Source organism: Ctenopharyngodon idella, chromosome 10 (assembly GCF_019924925.1).
Source record: "Ctenopharyngodon idella isolate HZGC_01 chromosome 10, HZGC01, whole genome shotgun sequence".
In the NCBI taxonomy this organism is placed as follows: domain Eukaryota; kingdom Metazoa; phylum Chordata; class Actinopteri; order Cypriniformes; family Xenocyprididae; genus Ctenopharyngodon; species Ctenopharyngodon idella.
The window spans coordinates 46363377-46384384 of NC_067229.1; the positions used below are offsets into that span (position 1 = coordinate 46363377).

The 21008-nt window shown below is 39.2% G+C and overlaps 2 protein-coding genes and 1 long non-coding RNA gene across 4 annotated transcripts in view; 1 reads left to right on the forward strand and 2 right to left on the reverse strand.

Moving 5' to 3' along the window:
• LOC127521000 (granzyme B-like) overlaps window positions 1-21008 on the reverse strand; it is a 135640-nt gene that overhangs the window by 81532 nt on the left and 33100 nt on the right. Inside the window, exons 5-6 of one of the 2 annotated variants that reach the window (XM_051909830.1) lie at window positions 20316-20567; window positions 19988-20230 (exon numbers count right to left, since the gene is read on the reverse strand). The exons of the other annotated variant lie outside the window; for it this stretch is intronic. Coding sequence (XP_051765790.1) covers window positions 20078-20230; window positions 20316-20567 — 405 coding nt within the window. The 3' untranslated portion in view covers window positions 19988-20077. Of the gene's footprint in view, window positions 1-19987; window positions 20231-20315; window positions 20568-21008 lie in introns of those variants that run through there. 2 annotated transcript variants of the gene reach the window in all.
• Window positions 1-21008, forward strand: part of LOC127521013 (uncharacterized) — a 175286-nt gene that overhangs the window by 76856 nt on the left and 77422 nt on the right. The window lies entirely within an intron of this gene.
• LOC127521004 (mast cell protease 1A-like) overlaps window positions 1-21008 on the reverse strand; it is a 117153-nt gene that overhangs the window by 49949 nt on the left and 46196 nt on the right. The window lies entirely within an intron of this gene.

Consider the following 21008-nt stretch of genomic DNA (forward strand, 5'->3'; position numbering starts at 1 on the left):
CAGGTGATGTTCTTTCATCCATGCCGAGATGTCCGCCAGACAGCTTCAGATTTGTGTAGTTACTGTAGGATCATCTGGTTGAATGGTAGAGCTGTGTCAGAGAAACCATGATGGGTCACAGTGATGTAGTGTATATGGAGAAGAGGAGGGGTCCAAGAACTGAACCCTGAGGTACCCCGTGAACTTTCATTTTTTTAATTTCACAAATTGCTCAATGAACTCCAGCTCACTGGAGGAAATATTTTCAATGAATAATTACTTCAATGTCTGTTCATCGCACAAAGCTATCCACAAATGAAAGAAAATCATATGAGTTTGCAACAAACTGACAAGTTTTTGGGTAAATCATTTCTTTAAAAACTGTGGTATCTGTGTACAAAAATGTAAGACCTTATGCCTTTCACAATGTGTAGCTGTAAGCACATATTTAGGAGATATTTTGAAATATTTGAAATTCCACATTCATGTTTTTATCCCCCTGACCTGCACCAATACCACTGAAGGTTTTTCCCCCATTGATTTTGCCATAAACAACCACAACTATATGGAGAAAAAAAAAGAAAAAAAGAATTTGAGGCAAAAATAACTCGAAAACCAAAAACTAGCCTCCTAAAAATAGGGAGTGAGTAAATAACATTTTGGGAATTTTAATACTATAAATAATACATTTAAGTTGATTTTCCTGAAAAGTATGAACACTGTGGCTCTGTTTGTCAAAACATTGCTCAATTGCTTTGAAAAAACTAACCAGCCTGACATAGCTACAGTTCAGCCAATGGCGCAAGTTTGGCTGTTTGACCAATGGCAGATGAGGAGAATGTTCTGAGAAACCTGTGTGGAAACAGTTTTTTTGAAGAATTTCCTCAGTTTTCTTCATGACAATTTAATGCTATACTAGTAGTCTCATAACAGGTCTGAGCTAACATAAATTTTCAGGTGCTTCCAGTAAGAATAAACTATTTCTAATCTGTGGTGAGGCTCATGACTTTGCAGTACATCAAAGTTATTTAAGATGTCTTTGCGTGCCACAGAAAGAAGTTGCCGGACCACGTGCAATGAGATGTGGACCCCCCCACAGGAAACCAAGTCTGCTGAGAAGAATCGAAACCATCTTTTCACTGAAAAGTGTTTGGTGTTTGTCAATTCTGACAAATCGATCAAGATGTCAAATTACAATATGATCTCTAAAACTCCCCACATACAATCAACAGAATGTGTTGTTAGGAAATAAAATGTTTATTAATCAAGTTCTTGCTTCACACACACAAAAAAATACTTTTTATCCAAGGCAGAAATTTCGGTGTAGATATTCAGTAATTTAGGTCATGGTTGTTTGCCAGACTGAATGAAATGACACCAACTGCAACTCTGTTTCACACCAAAGGTCCTCAGAATCACCCTGCAGAATGGACAAAAGTTACAGGCTGTGAATAAAATTGAACTGCTTCACTATTTGTGATTTTTCCAGAATATACTAACCTGACAAAATCCTCCACAACCACCTGCGCACGTTTTCCCTCAGTACTTCTGACATGCTTTTTTAGAGGGTATGCATAGATGTCACTTTCGCCGGAACGCGCTCCCTCAGCTGGACTGAGTGGCAAAAGAACCTGCTGCATGACTGGATTTAATAGGGGAAACTGCGAAAACGCGAGTAAATCAAACGATTACACTAAAGGTTAGGCTCGAAAGTGTTCCTTATGACATGTCAAAGAAACCTAATCCATGGATATTGGCATGCATTTATATGTGCCTGATTTTGATGCCGGGAAAATACATAAAGCAAATCCTGCATGTGAATATTTTATATAACTACAATATAGGAAGGTCTAAATATGAGTAATCACTTATATCAGTGTTATATATTTCGTCATATCGTCCAGCCCTAAAACTTGTATAGTTTTTGTCAGTGTTTATTTAAAAACACCCAGTTATGCAGACTATAAGATGGTAAATATTTAATTGATGAGTTGTCAACACAATATATAACAATACAATATATACGGTATGATTTTACCTCAAAATCAAACAATTTGACACAAAATGATAACTGCAAGTCCAGCTGTTTCTGTGAATTGCAACGATACATTTGCTTCTTTTTTCTGTAGCTTTCTGCAGTTTTTAAATATATACCTCAGGTTTTGTGTCAAAGCTATTTGTACAGTCAATCGCAAAGCTCTTTCCCTTTTTGGAAGTGTTTTGTGTGTTTTTCGCGACATTCACACTGAAAATCAATGCTGCCGCTCAGTCTTTGTGCCACTCAGTGGGCGTAACCGCAGTCATAACGGTCAACGGTGACATCACGTGCATACCCTCTATAAGGCCGAAGTCCACCTTTCTCCCGTTCTCGTAGCTCTCTGGAGAAATTTGCTGCGCACAAACCAATGTGTCGGTATTTGAAGGCCAACCAACCACCTGCCGACAGTCTTGCAATACACCCTAACTTTTATAGACTACCACAAAAACAAACACTTAAAGGGGTGGTTCATTGCGATTGAACTTTTTTAACTTTAGTTAGTGTGTAACGTTGCTGCTTGAGCATAAACAGTATCTGCAAAGTTACAGCGCTGAAAGTTCAATGCAAACAGAGATATTCATAAACATTCATAAACGTCCTTTAAAAGCCGCGATTGCAGAGGTTCTGCTTTACCCTCTTCAACTGGTTCTGATTCGGCTCAATTTGATACAGAAATATAGACGCCATTATTTACATTTCCACCGAAGCACACGTAACCGGTAACAACTAACGGTAAGGGGTGTGGCGTTCCCGGACACTCCAGCCAATCACGATACACTGGGTCCGCTAACCAATCTGAGCACATTGCGTATTTTGTAGGGAGTGGCTTCAGAGAAGCAGGAAGTGAAACGAGCCATTCAAATGACATTGGAAACAGAGGTGTAGAATAAAGGTAAAATATATGAAAAATACAGGGTTTTCAAAAAAAACGAAGCAATAAGACAAGTTAAACTGCGCCCCAAAAACACAATCAAGTCTAGAAAAAAAAACACTGAACCACCCCTTTAAGACTCATGAACGCCTCTCTCATCTATTGCGCGATCTAAGTTTGACATGTCTGTCATTTGAAAGAATTACGTGGTGTCCTGAATAATAAATAGGATAAGAAAACTCAGTCTCATTAATAATTATGAGACACCGACAAGTCACCGAAGTGTTATCGTGCCGCTACGTCACCACTTGTGACGTGGACACGGTGAAGATTTTAAACTCGGAAGACAAAAATAGTAGAAAAAAATCTTAAAATTAAAGACTTTTTCTCTACAATTAAATCTAACAGATGCTAACATTGTATTCAGTGATGTTCAACACACATACCTGTTAAAATCTCAGAAAATTTAGTTTCATGACCCTTGCTGAAAAATATCATAATGAAAATTGGAAGACAAATTTCATTTTTTTTGACAAGTTGTTTTACTTTTCAGGTTGATGGGACTACTAGGAATGCTAGTATTTTATAGTTACAACCTGAATTCCGGAAATGTTGGGATTTTTTTAAAATTTGAATAAAATGAAAACTAAAAGACTTCAAAATTACATGAGCCGATATTTTATTCACAATAGAACATAACTACTGTTTAAACGGAGAGATTTTACACTTCTATCCAGTAATTGAGCTCATTTCAAATTTGATGCCTGCTACAGGTCTCAAAAAAGTTGGGCGCGACTAATTAAGTTAATTGATATCAGGTCTGTACATGATTAGCTATAAATGGGATGTCTTAGAGAGACAGAGTCTCTCAGAAGTAAAGATGGGCAGAGGCTCTCCAATCTTGACAGAGTGTGTTAAAAGATTATGGAATACTTTAAAAACAATGTTCCTCAATTGTCAAAGGCTTTGCAAATCTCATCATCTACAGTGCATAACATCATCAAAAGATTCAGAGAAACTGGAGAAATCTCTGTGCATAAGGGACAAGGCCAAAGACCATTTTTGGATGCCTGTGGTCTTCAGGCCCTCAGACGACACTCATCGGCATGATTGTGTCAATGACATTACTAAATGGAGCCAGGAATACTTCCAGAAACCACTGTCGGTAAACACAATCCGCCGTGCCATCTGCAGATGCCAACTAAAGCTCTATCATGTAAAAAGGAAGCCATACGTGCCATTGTGTCCTGTGGGCCAAGGCTCATTTAAAATGGACTATTTCAAAGTGGAAAAGTGTTCTATGGTCAGACGAGTCCAAATTTGTAATTCTTGTTGGAAATCACGCACGTGTCCTCCGGGGTAAAGAGTAGGGAGACCTTCCAGCGTTTTATCAGCGTTCAGTTCAAAAGCCAGCATCTCTGATGGTATGGGGGTGCATAAGTGCACACGGTATGGGCAGCTTGTGTGTTTTAGAAAGGCACTATGAATGCTCAAAGATATATAAAGGTTTTAGAGCAACATATGCTCCCCTCCAGACGACATCTATTTCAGGGAAGGCCTCGTGTATTTCAGCACGACAATGCAAAACCACATAGTGCAGCTATTACAACTGTTAAGGAGTTGAAAAAGGATTGTATTCTAAGGTGATTCTAATGTCTCTAGCCTTCCTCTCTGTGTGTGTATATCAGAACACAGGAATGGATCAAGGCAATCAGATTAAATCAAAGGGGTTTATTGAACACTGAAGATGTACATGAGTGGGAGGTCGAGAATTTGTGGGTAGATGTGTGGTACTACAATGAAGCACATATAAAGAAATAATCAGCATTAAAAATGTCTTGACTGTTATATAAATTAAATCACATTACACATCAAATTCCACTATAAAATGCTATAGTACACATAACTACAATATAGAGTATTAACTTTCAGTGGAAAAATACTATGTAGTATGGCGCTGTCATCATTTATGTAAACATAATCGGCACGTTGAAACCGAAAGTGTCCGTATACTGGCAATAAAGATCACACAGCGCACTATACAGTACTCCCATATAAACTTGACATGAATAACATAGTAGCATTGTAACATGAATAAACATATACGGAACAGGGTGAAGATATCACAATCTGCAATGATGTAATCGTGAACACACAGCGCGTGAACGCGCTAGTTTGCTTTAACACTGTTCATTCAGATTAACTCAATAATAATGGAGAAATGCAAACTTGACCGGTAATCAAATACTACGAGTAATAAAGATTATCTAATGATTAGAACGGGTACTCACAATCAGTCATAGACGCACACAATAACACAAAAATTGAGGTTATTTCTCCCAGTCTCAGTCAAGTTTGTCTCTTGCTTCATTCGGCTGCGTCATAGATGATGATTGACAGGTGAGCTAAGTCCCGCCTTTCCAACAACAACAGCATGGCTTCATTGCAGAAGAGTCTGGGTGCTGAATTAGCCTGCTGCCTGCAGTCTAGATCTTTCACCTATTTCACATTTGGCGCATCTTAAAACTTATCAATCTTTTTGGCATATCTCAAATCACTTTTTTTTTTTTTTTGGTAATTTGAAACAAACATACTAAATCAATTATCTTTACAATCCCAAATCAAACCACATCCATATGTGGTTTTCTGATCTAAATCCAGAATACATCTTAGTCTGACTCTGAACGGTCAGATCAGGTTTCAAGTATGTATATCGCTTGAGTCATTACTAGGGGTGCAACGGTTCAGATTACTCACAGTTCGGTTTGTATCACGGTTTCGGTACGGTTCGTTATGTGCTATGTTCTGGTAAAAAATTACTACTGTCAAATTAAAATCATGAAAATAAGAACAAATAATTAAACGGCACAAACAAATACAGTAAAGCAAAGATAAAAAATAAAGCTTTTCAGGTTTTTCATGTATCCAGTTTTCAGGTACAGAATTGAATAAAGAATCCAATAAAATGTAAAACAACATGCATGTAATCTTCACTGTATAAATTAAATAAAGATCAATCATTATTAATTATTAAGTTACAATTCAGTCATGAGCAATGAGTGATTTCCTTATCTTTTGTTGTTTGATTACCATTAAAAACACATTCAGACAACAGGAATGCAAGGGCTGCTGTCTCTTTAAGACATAATACACTACTCAGTAGTACACTGATACTGGACACATGCATTCAGGCTTAAATGAGTTAAGTTTAAACACAGACAGAAGCGTGTGCTGTTCATGTCTCACCTGCGCTCGCGTTTCACTGCGAACCGTTTCACCCCTAGTCATTACTATGGCAAACAATGCCGATACACCAGATATTGACAGCACTGAATTAATGTATTTCATCACATGCAAAAAATACAAAAAAGTCGTATATGCTCTCCAGTCGCCAATTACTTTGATGTCATTTGCTGATCGGTTTACGCATCGCCGGTGCATCTCGAACAAGCCTTATATCTTGTGCTTCCCTTGTCTTATGTTCTGATTGGTTGATCATCTTGATTGTTCACAGGTGTTTCTTGATAGACATTATTCCAGTTGTATTAATAACCCTCGTGTTTCCATTGCATCTTGTGAAGCTGTTAAAGACCCCCTGTGGTGAAAATCAAGTTTATATGTAGTGTTTTTAATATGCTTTAAGACAAACCATGTGCAAATTCATAAATTAGCACCATTGCTGAGTATTTTATGTTTGAAACTGCAGTAAACCAAAAACCTGCGGTTTGAAATTGTGGGTGTTTGTGACGTCACAGACTACCTTGTAACCAATCACAACAATGTGCCAGCAGGCTTTAGCATATCATTAACTTTGACTGCTCTGAAGCTGGAGAGTCTCGAGAGAAGCCAGGTTATCCCGGTAAATTTTCTGTTGAATTGAAAAACTGTGTTGATTTAGCAATATAGCGAGTCTTTTACGATGTTATATGAACTATATGCCTTGTCCACGTTCTGAGTTGTTAAAAACGTTTGTAAGGATACTCATTGTTAGAAAGCAGCTGTCTGACTCTGAGATGAAGAACAGGAGCATGGTTTGTGTAACATTAGCAACACGTTATTAGCTGTTTGATAACATAGTCAAGCAAAAGACTATCTATATTAATTCATATTAATTAATGACAGAGCCATCGCAAGGGCTGTGTCAAGTGTGCGAGCGCATAAAGTGACAGCTGACTTTAAGTAAAGCCAGTAAAGTTCATGTTTTTGTCCTTCGAAATATTTTAAAACTATAAAACATAGCTAAAACAATATTGCTCTGAGCGTGTGCGTGTGACCGTGATTCATGTGCATATTCAGTCAGTGTGGAATCGCACGCCAAGTTCTGAGAAAGCTTTATTCAGTCCATTATAAATTCTGATTTTGGATGCCTCTGGAATGAATCAAACCATAGATATTAGCCTACCTGATAACTTCAAGAAAATCCGCTGGAAATCCGTGCTCATTCAAGGACGTGCATTTATTTCATGTATGGAGAAGGCACGGGCGCCTGCAGGATTTCATCTGAATGTTTTTTTTAAAAATCTGAACTCCAAAAAGCAACGAAATTGTCAAACATTCATTTAGCGCATGTTCACAGAGGAAAACGGCTGCTTGTTCTCTCGATACTGTTTTACTGAGAAATCGCTTCAGGTGATTCAGTGAGAGAGCAGTCCAAAGAAATGCAAGTGGATTCAGACCGTTTTGCAAAGGCGTTTTACCAATTCATAATTTAAAACACAATTTAAGCGTCAGAAATTAAACTGAATGTATGAAGCGAAGCAAGCTTTTTTCTTAAATATCCACAACACAAACAACAAATTGCTCGTCACTATAGCAACACTAGACTCTCCGAGCTGGCGCAAGCGAGTGGAGGCGGGGCTAATTTGCATATTAATTGATCCGTGTATATTAAATGAGGCAAGGGTGTAGAGTTACATTCAAGCTATTTTAAGGCATGAAGAATTTTTTTTCACTATATATGTCATTTTGGTGATCAAAGATGAGTTTTAAGGGATAAAATAATTGACTACAGGGGGACTTTAAAAAATATTAAATTGTCAAAACCTGAAGGAAAGAGTATAATATGGAAAGAAGCCATTAAAGAATGGCAATACCAGTGGGACAGGGAGACTAAAGGGAGACATTTGTATGCTATTAAAAATAAAGTTGGTGCTGTGAAGAATAGGGGAGGGAATAGAAAAGAAGAAATAAAAAAAAATGATGGAAGAGTTAGGAAAAGTATTCCAGAAGGAAATACTGGAAAGGACTGGACTGATGAGGAGAATATGATGTAATGGACATTACAGGAAAATAAACTGTTGTGCGACGCTAATGGATGCAAACTGCCGTTAAACCCTAAAGAGAAGAACTGTGTTTTGTTTTGTATTTAGCTTTGTTCCTGTAACTGCTGTTTGGTGAGTCCATTATGTTCAAGTTTATTTTCTGTGTTTCTTTTTGTATTTGGTTCACACTTTGGTTAAATAAACTGCACTTGCCTTCAGTGCACTAATATTACCAATGTTTTATTGCAGTCTGCCCTGCAAAACCTAGCTTAGTCATTTACCTGAAGTAGCTTGATGTCATTTATCAGACTTTCAGGGTGGATGTGGTCCATGCGGCTAGAGCATGATTGTGATCATGAGCTCCAACCACAACTGTTAGGTTCTCACCACTGTCAAGATGAGGAAGAAAACATGCATTTTTGTGGTAAATAAGGACTGTTTAAAACTGAGTTTTGCGTTTTAGGCCTGACCTATAACAATATACATTTACAACCATATTGTATTAACCATAGACTGTAAAAAAGGTATTAACATACTTTGTTATGATGCTTACACTGTAAAGTTACCAACAAGTTTAAGTAAAAATACATTTTGGGTGAGAATGTCCTCCAAAAAAAAAAAAAAAAAAAAATGACCCTATAGGTCATTTTTCAAGCACCTTATTACAACCTATTACGTTTTAAAGGTGCCCTAGAATCAAAAATTGAATTTACCTTGGCATAGTTGAATAACAAGAGTTCAGTACATGGAAATGACATACAGTGAGTCTCAAACACCATTGCTTCCTCCTTGTGTAAATCTCATTTGTTTAAAAGACCTCTGAAAAACAGGCGAATCTCAACATAACACCGGCAGTTATGTAACTGCCGGGATCATTAATATGTACGCCCCCAATATTTGCATATGCCAGCCCATGTTCAAGGCATTAGACAAGGGCAGGCAGTATTAACGTCTGGATGTGCACAGCTGAATCATCAGACTAGGTAAGCAAGCAAGGACAACAGCGAAAAATGGCAGATGGAGCAATGATAACTGACATGATTCATGATTACATGATATTTTTAGTGATATTTGTAAATTGTCTTTCTAAATGTTTCGTTAGCATGTCGCTAATGTACTGTTAAATCTGGTTAAAGTTACCATTGTTTATTACTGTATTCACGGAGACAAGAGAGCCATCGCTATTTTCATTTTTAAACACTTGCAGTCTGTATAATTCATAAACACAACTTCATTCTTTATAAATCTCTCCAACAGTGTAGCATTAGCCCGTTAGCCTCGGAACACAATTAAACTCATTCAGACACATTCAGGGGACACCTTAGACTTATATTACATCTTTTGAAAACGTGTTCTACGGCACCTTTAAAGTCATGTGCCCTCTAACTGGCGTAAAAATGAGTGTTGTGTTACGTCTGTCGTCATGAAATGATGTATGCCTGTCGTTACCAATCAAAGTGCATGTTCATTTAAACGCAATGTGTGGACTTTCTACACCATTTCTATTTCCATTTAGCAAAACTAATTTTTTTAATAACAACTACACCCACCGCACCCCTAAACCTACCCTTAGTGATTTATAGTGCATATTCTCTTAATGAGCACATGCGTTCCCTGGGATTGAACCCACGACTTAAAGGATTAGTTAAATTTCAAATAAAAATTAGCCCAAGCTTTACTTACCCTCAAGCCATCCTAAGTGTACATGACTCTCTTCTTTCTGATGAAAACAATCTGAGAAATATTAATAAATATCCTGAAGCATCCGAGCTTTATAATGGCAGTGAATTGGGGTCACTAATATGAGCTGAAGAAAGTGCTTCCATCCACATCCATCCATCCATCCATCATAAATATGTGCTCCACATGGCTACGGGAGGTTAATAAAGGCCACCAAAATCAGCTCTCTGGATATTGGTATGATAAATGATATTGGTATGTTAATGAATATGACAATGTTAATGTATTTGGTCTTGGTGAAATAGATCTGCAACGCTGCTGCTGTGGAGCAAGTACCGAGACTTACTACTGCCAATACATTCATAGACATTGATGTGAGCATGTGAGACATGCTGCTGCTGCTGCACATGCAACATACATGATTTAACCCCCCAACAAAGCAGGAAACAGAGAAAAGGGCAGAGCCTTCTTCAACACAAACATCAACAGATCATTGCAGGTCTACAGGAAATGCCAACCCAATCTCACGGCAATTCGTATGTATTTTGCGAGGTGGCTAATTCATATTTATTTGTAAGACCTCACTTGTACGAATTCATACCTTTTTTGCTAAATCGTACGTATATTACGAGTTAAGAAATTCATATGAATTCATACGAATGACCTACCCCAAACCCTGCCCCTAAACCTACCCGTCACTGGGGTTTAGATAAATCATACGAATTCATATGAATTAACCACCTCATAAAATACGTACAAATTGGTTGTGAGATAGCATTGGAAATGCCAGTAAGCTGTGGTGCAAGACTATTGCTATACATTGTAAAGCACTTCATTGAGAAAAACTAGTCAGCAAGCTGAACAAGTCACTGTATGGTTTAAAACAGTCGGGTACCTAACATGTTGATATAAGGTCTCAGTGATGGCTAGGTGACAACTGAGTAGAAGAAATGATGGATCATGATCATGACTAAACCAGTGATAACGCAAACTCAAAAATGTTATGTTTGCCATGTAAATCCTCATGTTTTATGTTATTGTATACAGTACTTCACAGTATGAGAGCAAGTGGGGGTGTTAACATTTGTAATGGGTGTGCCCTCATACTGATGACGTGTATCTGTGCCTGGTTATCTATAAATGGACAAATAAAGAGGTTTCGGTTCGACAGAGAAACCGAGTGGTGTGCATATATGTGGTTAGATCTTTACAAAGCTCTTTATTTTACAACTCAATATATATCATTCCTGTTTTGAAATGTTTTTTTTTTTTTTTTTTTTTTTACTGTAATTTTGATCAACAGTTTTGGGTATTTCAGTTTTTCCCATTCAAAGAAATATGAGTCTACAGGGATGACTGGAAAGTGAAGGTGTTGTCTAAATTATATATGGTTGTGACAATGAGAACACTTTGACTATAATTGATGCATGTGATGCTTTTATTGAAAGAATGTTTATGGAATGATTCAAGAATAACATTTCTTTCTTCTTTAGTTTACTTCTATGCTATAAATCACGTTTTAGTACAAGTTAAAGAGCAACAAAAACTTTTGAATTTCCAAAGTTTTGCAAACAATTTTTGTGTTTCTGATATTAGCAGAATGTCTGTGTGTTCACCCAGAGCACCCTTTCAACCACATGCTCACAGATACACACCCTATCAACCACATACTCTAGTCTAGCAACATCCCAGCAGCTGCCTAGCAAACACTTTAGCAAATACCCAGAACATCTAAATATTCTGGCCTATCACACCAAACTATTTACTTTTTCAATCTAGTTTCAATCTTGATTGCTAAAGCACAATAAAATAATTCTCATTTTCTCACAACTATAAACACAATCTCAAAATACACCAACTTGCACAAACCTAAAACTTCCAGGTCAAAATAAAATGTTTAGTCAAAAACCTATTCTCTTCTGACAAAATCAAACTTTGGCATCAGATGACACACAAAACGTAACAAATACACAGACTACTGTACTGCCCAGTGAACACTAGTGAGATCAATTCATTTAACACTGTAACAAAAACCTCTTATTGTGATTCAGGAATTATTTTGCAGCTCAATGTCTACTACACTATACAAAAATAGATGCAGATACAGTAAAATAAAACAATGAACTTTTGGAAAAAAAAAAATTTTCATTTTACTATTGTAAAGTGATCTGGCAGTAGATGAAAAGCATGAGAAAAGTATATGTATATGAACTTGGTATGCACCACAATACAGTATACTGTCAATTACAGTACAGTAAAAAAATAAAAAAGTACATTCCCTCATCTAAAGTATGGCATTGTGTACTGTAATGTGTAACTTAACTTTAAAACCCCTGTAAATGATTCTTTCAGCTCTCTCTCAGATTTCCACTGGTGTGTCATAAGTTTTGCTAATGTTGTCATTGTTAAACGTTTTGAGAAATGTGTCTTTGCTTTGAGAACTGATGGTTTGGGGAACTGGGCCAACTGAATCACTTGTGTTAGCAATCGAGAAAAAATAAAATACGTTTATATTCTTACCTAACTCTGCTATTAGTTTCTGTGATCGGGATCTTCTTATTGATTTCATGTTATTGTTTCGTCGGATGGCAAAAAGACCTTTATCCATGATGAAAGTGGAGCGGTCGGAGAATCGCCTCACCAAAAAATTACGAAATGAATCTCAGACATATTCGGATTCATATTTTTTGTTGTTGTTGTTGTTTGTTTTTTTTGATTCACAAAGAACCGGTTCTTAAGAATCATTTGTTAATGAAGCTGACTACACTGGGCGCGCTGCGTGCGCGTGCAGTCAACGATCATGCACAGTTTATTGAAAGACGAGTTTTCTTGATATTATTTTGCGTTGTGCTTTCTTTTTTATGTAATCACATTGAAGCGCAGTACTTGAAACTAGGGGCGGCGCCAGCCGATTTTGCCGGGGCTTCTGTCCCGAATGTTTTGAGTCAAGCCCCGAATGTAATGACTGTCACTGAGCAAATATGAAACTGGACAATAGCCTATGTAAACCCCCGAAATCATAATTTGCTTTATTTCATTTGGCTTTGCATATACTGCATACAGCCTGTAAAAATAGACCTTAAAAATAATCTAGCCTATAGAATACATTTCTTTGCTGGCTGCAGCGCTTTCTCTCTCTTCTCTCCGACAGCGAGTTCACGCACACCGCAGCTGTACAGAGCCACGCCTCCTGTCACTCACTCTGAGCAGCGGCAGGCCTCGAGACTCTCGCTCGGTCAGGTTGAAGGGTTTTTGTTATGATATAACAACTTTAGCACATTTGTCAGCTAAACATTCATTCACTGTTTCCCATTAATGACCCTGTGCCGCCGCCACCGTTTCATAATGAACCGAAAATGTAAAACATACAGCCTTAATGGTCTCTAACGTTGTATTTTGCCAACGAACTAAAATTGAAACCGTGATATGGCTTAAATTTGTGCCTCTATAAAACAGCAAAAGACAGCGATTAAGTATATATACAGTCTGTTTGTGCTGCGTGTTTTAAAGAGAAGTGTGCACATTTGCTCACGCGATTAGCTGGTGATATGGTGATCAAAATTAAAGCTCAAGGATATCTTATTAATTACTACAAAAGTAGGCTATTGTAATTTCCCTATACTGTTGTGTAAAGTAACTAATAAAAATTGTCATTTATTTTAGAGTGCATTTGTTACAATATGTGGATATTACTGTCATATAAATAATTATTTAGACCTAAAACATTATTATATTATTATTTTATTGTAATAATTGATTGGCATCCTAAAACACAATAGGCCTATATACTGAGACTATACTGAGACAACTAAAAAGATGTTTGAACCCTCTTTCATGTCCAGGTACAATGCTGTTTCTTTGGTCAATGTGCACACTGTACATGGGTTGAAGCTCTTAATTTTGAGCTTCCAAAGTGCACCAGATCGATGCATTTAACCTTAAAATGTATAAAATTTTCTTCTGGGGGGGCATATGCCCCCAGACCCCCTAGCAGAGGTGCACCCAACAAAGTTTTACAAATTCCAGTGGGAAATAATGTACATTTTATGAACTTTACTCAACAATACAACAAAGCTCCTTTCATGTTAACAGAAAATTAAAATGTCATTGGACAAAATATTTGGGCTAAGCCCCGAATGTTTACAATGTCTGGCTCCGCCCCTGCTTGAAACATTGTATCATTTATATTTTTTTCTGTGGTCTGGGGTGGCAAAGCTTTTTCTTAGGGTGGCAGTTGCCACCCCGTGCCACCCCAGTAGATCCGCCCCTGCCTTATAGAGGGTATGCATCGAGGTCACTTTCCCGCCGGAACGGGCTCCCTCAGCTGGACTGAGTGGCAAAAGAACCTGCTGCATGACTGGATTTAATAGAGGAAACTGCGAAAACGCGAGAAAAACAAACGATTACACTAAAGGTTGGGCTCGAAAGTGTTAGTGTTTCTTACAACTTGTCAAATAAACCTAATCCATGGATATTGACATGAAGCCAGGAATCGTGTTCTACTGACATTTATATGTGCCTGATTTCGACGCTGGGGAAACACATAAAGCAAATCTGCCTGTGAATATTTTATATAACTACAATATAGGTAGGTTTAAATCCGAGCAATCACTTTTATCAATGTTATATATATCGTCCAGCCCTAAAACTTGTATAGTTTTTGTCAGCGTTTATTTAAAAACGGCCAATTAGCCTATGCAGAATATAAGATGGTAAATATTTAATTGATGAGTTGTCAACACAATATATAACAATACAATATATACGGTATGATTTTACCTCAAAATCCAACATTTTGACACACAATGATAACTGCAAAACATGTTTCTCTGCCTGGAGTCCCGCTGTTTCTGTGAATTGCAGTGATCCATTTGCTTCTTTTTTCTGTAGCTTTCAGCAGTCTGTAAAAATTTACCTCAGATTTTGTGTCAAAGCTATTTGTACAGTCAATCGCAAAGCTCTTTCCCATTTTGGAAGTGTTTTGTGTGTTTTTCGCGGCATTCACATTGAAAAGCAATGCTGCCGCTCAGTCTTTGTGCCACTCAGTGGGCGTAACCGCAGTCATAACGGTCGACGGTGACGTCACGTGCATACCCTCTATTCTTTAAATCAAATCTGATCTAATTTATAAATATTTTAAGACACTTACCATCAGACAGAAGACTTCTCTGTGGTCTGTTCAGGCTATAAAGTTATACATTCATTTATTTATTACAATAGTATTTCTAGCATTATATATATTCTACAAACATTCTATACAAGTAATTAAATAAAGTATAAATATCAAAAAGTTCTTCAGTCAAGGCAATATCAGCGATGGAGGCATCATCAGCGTTAGTTCTGGCGTCGGAGAAGCAGTCTCAGCTGTTCTCTTCACGTCACAGCCTTTTATAGACTATCTGACCTCTTGAGGTCCTCTTCTTTGGAATTCCCCTCATCTGAGTCTATATAAAGGCCTTGTCTTTTTGTTCTCGGACTCTTCTCCTCTGCTGTGTCCTGCGCTTCATCTTCAAGACATCCTTCAACTGTAATAACTGCCTTTCTTACTAATACATGTTATGTCCTTACTATTCTACTAGCATGCTTTATTAAAATCTTAACAGTTGTAGTGTCTTCCTTTATAAACATATTCTTAATAAAGCTTTTACAACAATAAAGCGTTGTCTCTTTTCTTTATAAACTACATTCTTATTAAAGTACTTTTACAAAAACAGTTGTCTTTTTAATGAGCTATTATTGTTACGGACAGAAGGGAGCGGAGACACTGGTAAGTCTAAACAGAGTTTATTGAACAACAACTGAGCGTGCAGGCAGGGTTCAGGTGAGTTGAGGCAGGTGGATACGTAGACTGGACGTGATACTGGATCTGATACTTGTCTTGTTTCCTCATGACTATGAATGCGGGACAGGGCATCGGCTTTTACGTTCTTAGATCCAGGATGATAAGAGATGGTAAAATTGAATCTCGTGAAAAACAGAGCCCATCTTGGCGGGGATTCAATCTCTTGGCATCCCGTAAATACTCCAGGTTCTTATGGTCAGTCAGGACCACAAATGGATGTTTCGCTTCCTCAAGCCAATGCCTCCACTCCTCCAGGGCGAGCTTGATGGCGAGGAGCTCCCGGTTGCCGATGTCGTAATTGACCTCCGCCAGGTTGAGTTTCCGGGAGAAGAAAGCACATGGATGGAGTTTCCTGGGATTCCCCTGCTGCTGCGATAACACCGCTCCCACTTCGGTGGTTGAGGCGTCGACCTCGACGCAAAGGGGAGATCTGGGTCAGGATGAGCCAGGAGGGGAGCGGTTGTGAACGCCGTCTTGAGGGCCTCAAAGGCTTGAGTGGCTGTTGGAGTCCAGGACAGAGACTTGGGCTTATTACGGAGGAGGTTGGTGAGTGGACTGGTGATGGAACTGTAGCCTTGAATGAAACGCTGATAGAAATTTGCAAACCCCAGGATCCTTTGCAATTCTTTAACAGATGTGGGAGTGGGCCAGTCTTTTACTGCAGTTACCTTTCTCTCGTACATGCGGAAGCCACTGTGATCGATGTTATAACCGAGGAATTGCACTGAGGGCTGGTGGAAAGTGCACTTCTCGGCTTTCAGGAAAAGGTGGTAGTCCCTCAGGCATTGGAGGACCTCCGCAATGTGCTGGCAATGTTCGGCCATGCTCCGGGAGTAGATCAAAATGTCGTCAATGTAGACCAGGACTGACTTGTGCAGGAACTCCCGGAGCACCTCATGCATAAAGTCTTGGAATACGGAGGGGGCGTTGACCAGTCCATACGGCATGACAAGATATTCGTAATGGCCAGTAGGTGTCACAAAGGCTGTCTTCCACTCGTCCCCCTCACGTATTCTGATGAGGTTGTACGCACTGCGGAGGTCCAACTTGGTGAACACAGTGGCGCCGCGTAGATGTTCCAGAGCTGATGGGACGTCAGGAGGGGGTAACGGAACTTGATGGTGATCTGGTTGAGAGCTCTATAATCGATGCAGGGCCGCAAGTCTCCGTCCTTCTTAGCCACGAAGAAAAAACTTGAAGCAGCAGGGGAAGTGGACGGTCGGATGTAGCCTTGTGTTAGAGCCTCGTCGATATACTCCTCCATGGCTTTCTCCTCCGGGACGGATAGGGAATAGATTTTCCCCCTGGGCACTGGCTCACCTGGGATGAGGTCGATGGCACAGTCCCATGGCCGATGGGGAGGCAGCTTGGAGGCTTGCTTCGGACAGAAGACATCACTGAAGTGGGAATAACAGGCAGGGATATCAGTAGAACGTTTCTCAAGTGGACTCTCCACTGTAGTAGCACAGACTTGGATTTCTTTGGAACTTGGAGAACTGAAAACTGGAAACTCAGGAAAACAGTCTTGGAAACATTGGTTACCTCACTTCAGGATCTCTCCTGTCCGCCAGGAGATGGTGGGGTTGTGCTGCTCAAGCCATGGGCGCCCTAGATTCACGTCAGCTGTTGAATCCTCCAGAACCAGCAGATGGATCTCCTCCATGTGGAGAATTCCAACTTGGAGATGAAGTGGTCCCATGCTGTAACGTACTTTCCGCAGGGGTTTTCCAGTTACTGCGTGGATCTGGTAGATCTTCGGCGTGGGGGTTGTCTTGAGTTGAAGCTGGCGACAGAGGGCTCCGGAGATAAAGTTTCCAGCTGACCCAGAATCGAGGAGCGCACTGACTGGAAGACAGAAATCAGCAGCAGTAAGTTTTACATTTGATATTCAACAGTGCTTTGATCTGCCTGCATTGACACTATTCTTTTAAGAGCTGCTGTGCAGCCAAATAATGTACCAGTTATCAATGTAAAGCTGCTTTGACACAATCTACATTGTAAAAAGCGCTATATAAATAAAGGTGACTTGACAACAATGGTGAGTGGTTTCATCTTATTCAACGTGGGCAGAATGACACTCACCATAGGCCGCACTGGACGAGTGGGGCATTCGGAGATGTAATGCCCAGCACAGCCACAATACAAGCAAAGGTTCTGGGTCAGCCTCCTCTGTCGCTCAGTCGACGAAAGATGGGAGTTTTCTATTTGCATGGATTCGTTGGCTGGTTCTGGGGAGCTGACGGATTCTGGCTGGCAGAGGTTGGATGGAAATAACGGCTGGCCCTGGTGCTTTTTTTTTGAGGCACAGCTGCATACGAGTGGCGAATCTGATGGATAACTGGATGAATTTCTCGAGCCCAATGGAATCCTCGTATGCAGCGAGATGCAACCGCACACGTGGATCGAGGCCTTGACGATAGGTGGTGATAAGGGCTTGTTCATTCCAGCCACTTGCAGTAGCTAGGGTTCGAAACTGGAGGGCATAATCAGAAACAGTTAGTGAACCTTGTTTCAATTTACATAATCTCTCACCGATTGATGAATCCCAAGCGGGCCTTCCAAAAACTTCCTTGAAGTGGGAAATGAAACTCGACAAGGATGATATAACAGGATTATTCAGATTCCAGAGAGGTTCAGCCCAGCGAAGCGCCTTTCCATCGAGTTGAGAGATTATGAATGCCACCTTCGATTTATCATCCGGGTATAAGTGCGTTTGCATCTCCAGGACCAGTGTGCACTGCAAGAGGAATCCGTTGCAGTCCTCCGCCAGACCTGATGTTACCGTGGAAGTGCTGGTGAATGTGCATCAACCAGGTCTTGAAACGGGTCCGGATTGCTCATGTTGGTTGTTCAGACGGTGTTGGTCCGGTCTTCTGTTACGGACAGAAGGGAGCGGAGACACTGGTAAGTGTAAACAGAGTTTATTGAACAACAACAGAGCGTGCAGGCAGGGTGCAGGTGAGTTGAGGCAGGTGGATACGTAGACTGGATGTGATACTGGATCTGATACTTGTCTTGTTTTCCCAGGGAGCGTGGATGCAGGTTGACGTGGAGCAGACAAACACACTGAAACTCACAGGAGATGAGGAGACACAAGGAATCACAGAGAACGCTGGAGACAGGTAAGTAGTCATGTAAAGGAGTCCTGAAGGTAAGCATAACAGGTCAGTATGCATTAACGAGACCGGACAGTGAGTGAGTGTTCAGGAGTGTGTTTTAAGCTGCTGTGGTGATGAGTGCTGATGAGTGTCAGGTGTGGCTGGTTAATACTCAGGAGAGGGAGTGCGTTGTGATTGGGTGAGTGTAGAGCCTGGCGTGTCTGTGACAATTATCTTATTAAACACTTTTACAAAAACCAGTTGTCTTGTTTTCCTTAATAACAGTTATCATAAACAAGTTATCTTTTCTCTTTATACACATCATAAACAAGTTATCATACATCTTATCATCTCTTATAACTCTTTTCTCACTGTTTTCACACAGACAAGTTATCATACATGTCTTTTCCAACAAGATATCCCTTTCACATTTTTTTAATATAAATCACTTATCTCAATAAATGTTTTTTCTTCTTAAATCTTAGTTGTGTTCTCATTATTAATCTTTATAAGCAGAAGAGGTAAAACTAGCACAGAAAAGTTGCATTTCTTAATGAAGCAGGGTGTGGCTGAGAACAACAGGATGTATGAGAGCTGAAGGTGTGAGGGAGTTGTGCTTTGGTATATTCAAAATTATGGAGGGCATACTAAGTGCTAGAATATACATTTGTTGAATTAAATCTAGGGTGTACTCATTTATGCAATCCTTAATTTAAACAAAATTGGCTAATTATTTTATGGCTATTAATGACATATATTTCTCAGTTTTTATTATGTATATGTTTAATACATTTCAGTTTTGCCATCTTTCCATGAATTGTATTAGTGATCATAAAGAAAATACATCTTTTGTATTTGTTCAGAGGGGGTGTACTCATTTATGCTGTGCACTGTATAATGTGCCACAAATACATTTAGTTATAATAAAGTACATACAAATAAATTGTGCTTAAGTATACTAGTTATTCACTAGGATAGATCTCTAAGACTTGCCAAATTTTTAAATAACTTTGTAGGAAGATTTTACAAAGCTCTTTATTTTACAACTCAACTCCTGGAGGATTTACCAGTTCAGACATTCTGTAATTTTGATCAACAGTTTTGGGTATTTCAGTTTTTCCCATTCAAAGAGATATGAGTCTACAGGCATGACTGGAAAGTGAAGGTGTTGTCTAAATTATATATAGTTCTGACAATGAGAACACTTTGACTATAATCGATGCTTGCCTTGTGATACTTTTATTGAAAGAAGGTTTATGGAAGAATTCAAGAATAACATTTCTTCCTTCTTTAGTTTCCATGAAGTCACTACACATTTCCAGTAACTTTGTCGATCCACTGAATATATTGTGAAATCTTAGTATACACATTAGGACGCTCAGGTGAATTACAGCGCCGGGCACTGAAAGATGTGATACCAACAGCAGTTTTTCCACAAACCAAAGGACCTCCTGAATCCCCCTGTTAAGAAACACAGATCAACACATCAGTAGTGAAACCAGTTTGTAAATTACAATAAAGTCTGTGAATCATCTTTTCTACATACTTGGCAGGATCCACCATCGCCATACGCACAGATCATCTGTGAGACTGAGTATAATTCTCCCCATCTATTGCTACATTCTGTGTTATTCATTATAGACACTTTTGCTTTCATTAGAACATTGCTCACTGGGCCATTATCCATCAGTCTTCCCCAGCCGGCAACACTACAGGCAGTATCTGGGTTAACGTCTTCTCTTTCCTTTGGTAATGGGATCACTCCAACCTTTTTGTTTAGTTTGACTTTGTTCTCTAGCTGTAATTAAAAAATACAACCATTTTTAATAAACAACGTTTTATAAGACTGAAGTTTGTTGAATTATACTGTTGTTTTTGAGGTTATTACAGAAGCCGAAAAGGCAAAGTGTTCTAAACAGAACAATAAATTAATAATGTAGAAAACAGACTCAAAGAGGCACTTGGCCATTTACACAGAAATGATTTAAATCTCTTCAGTAATTTTTAATTCAAGAAATTGCAATATAAATTCAAACATTGTGGTTTGTGCCACTGATTCCTGAGCAGATATTATTTTGAAAAACTAACCCACACAGCAAAAGGATCGGCCGCGGAGGTATCGCGGCTTCCGGAACGTATCCGCAAACGGACCCGTATCGGCGTCCACTTGCACGCAGTGACAGATCTGCAACGAAGGCGGATCGCGGACCCGCCGTGGCTCCGCGCTGCATCCGCGATT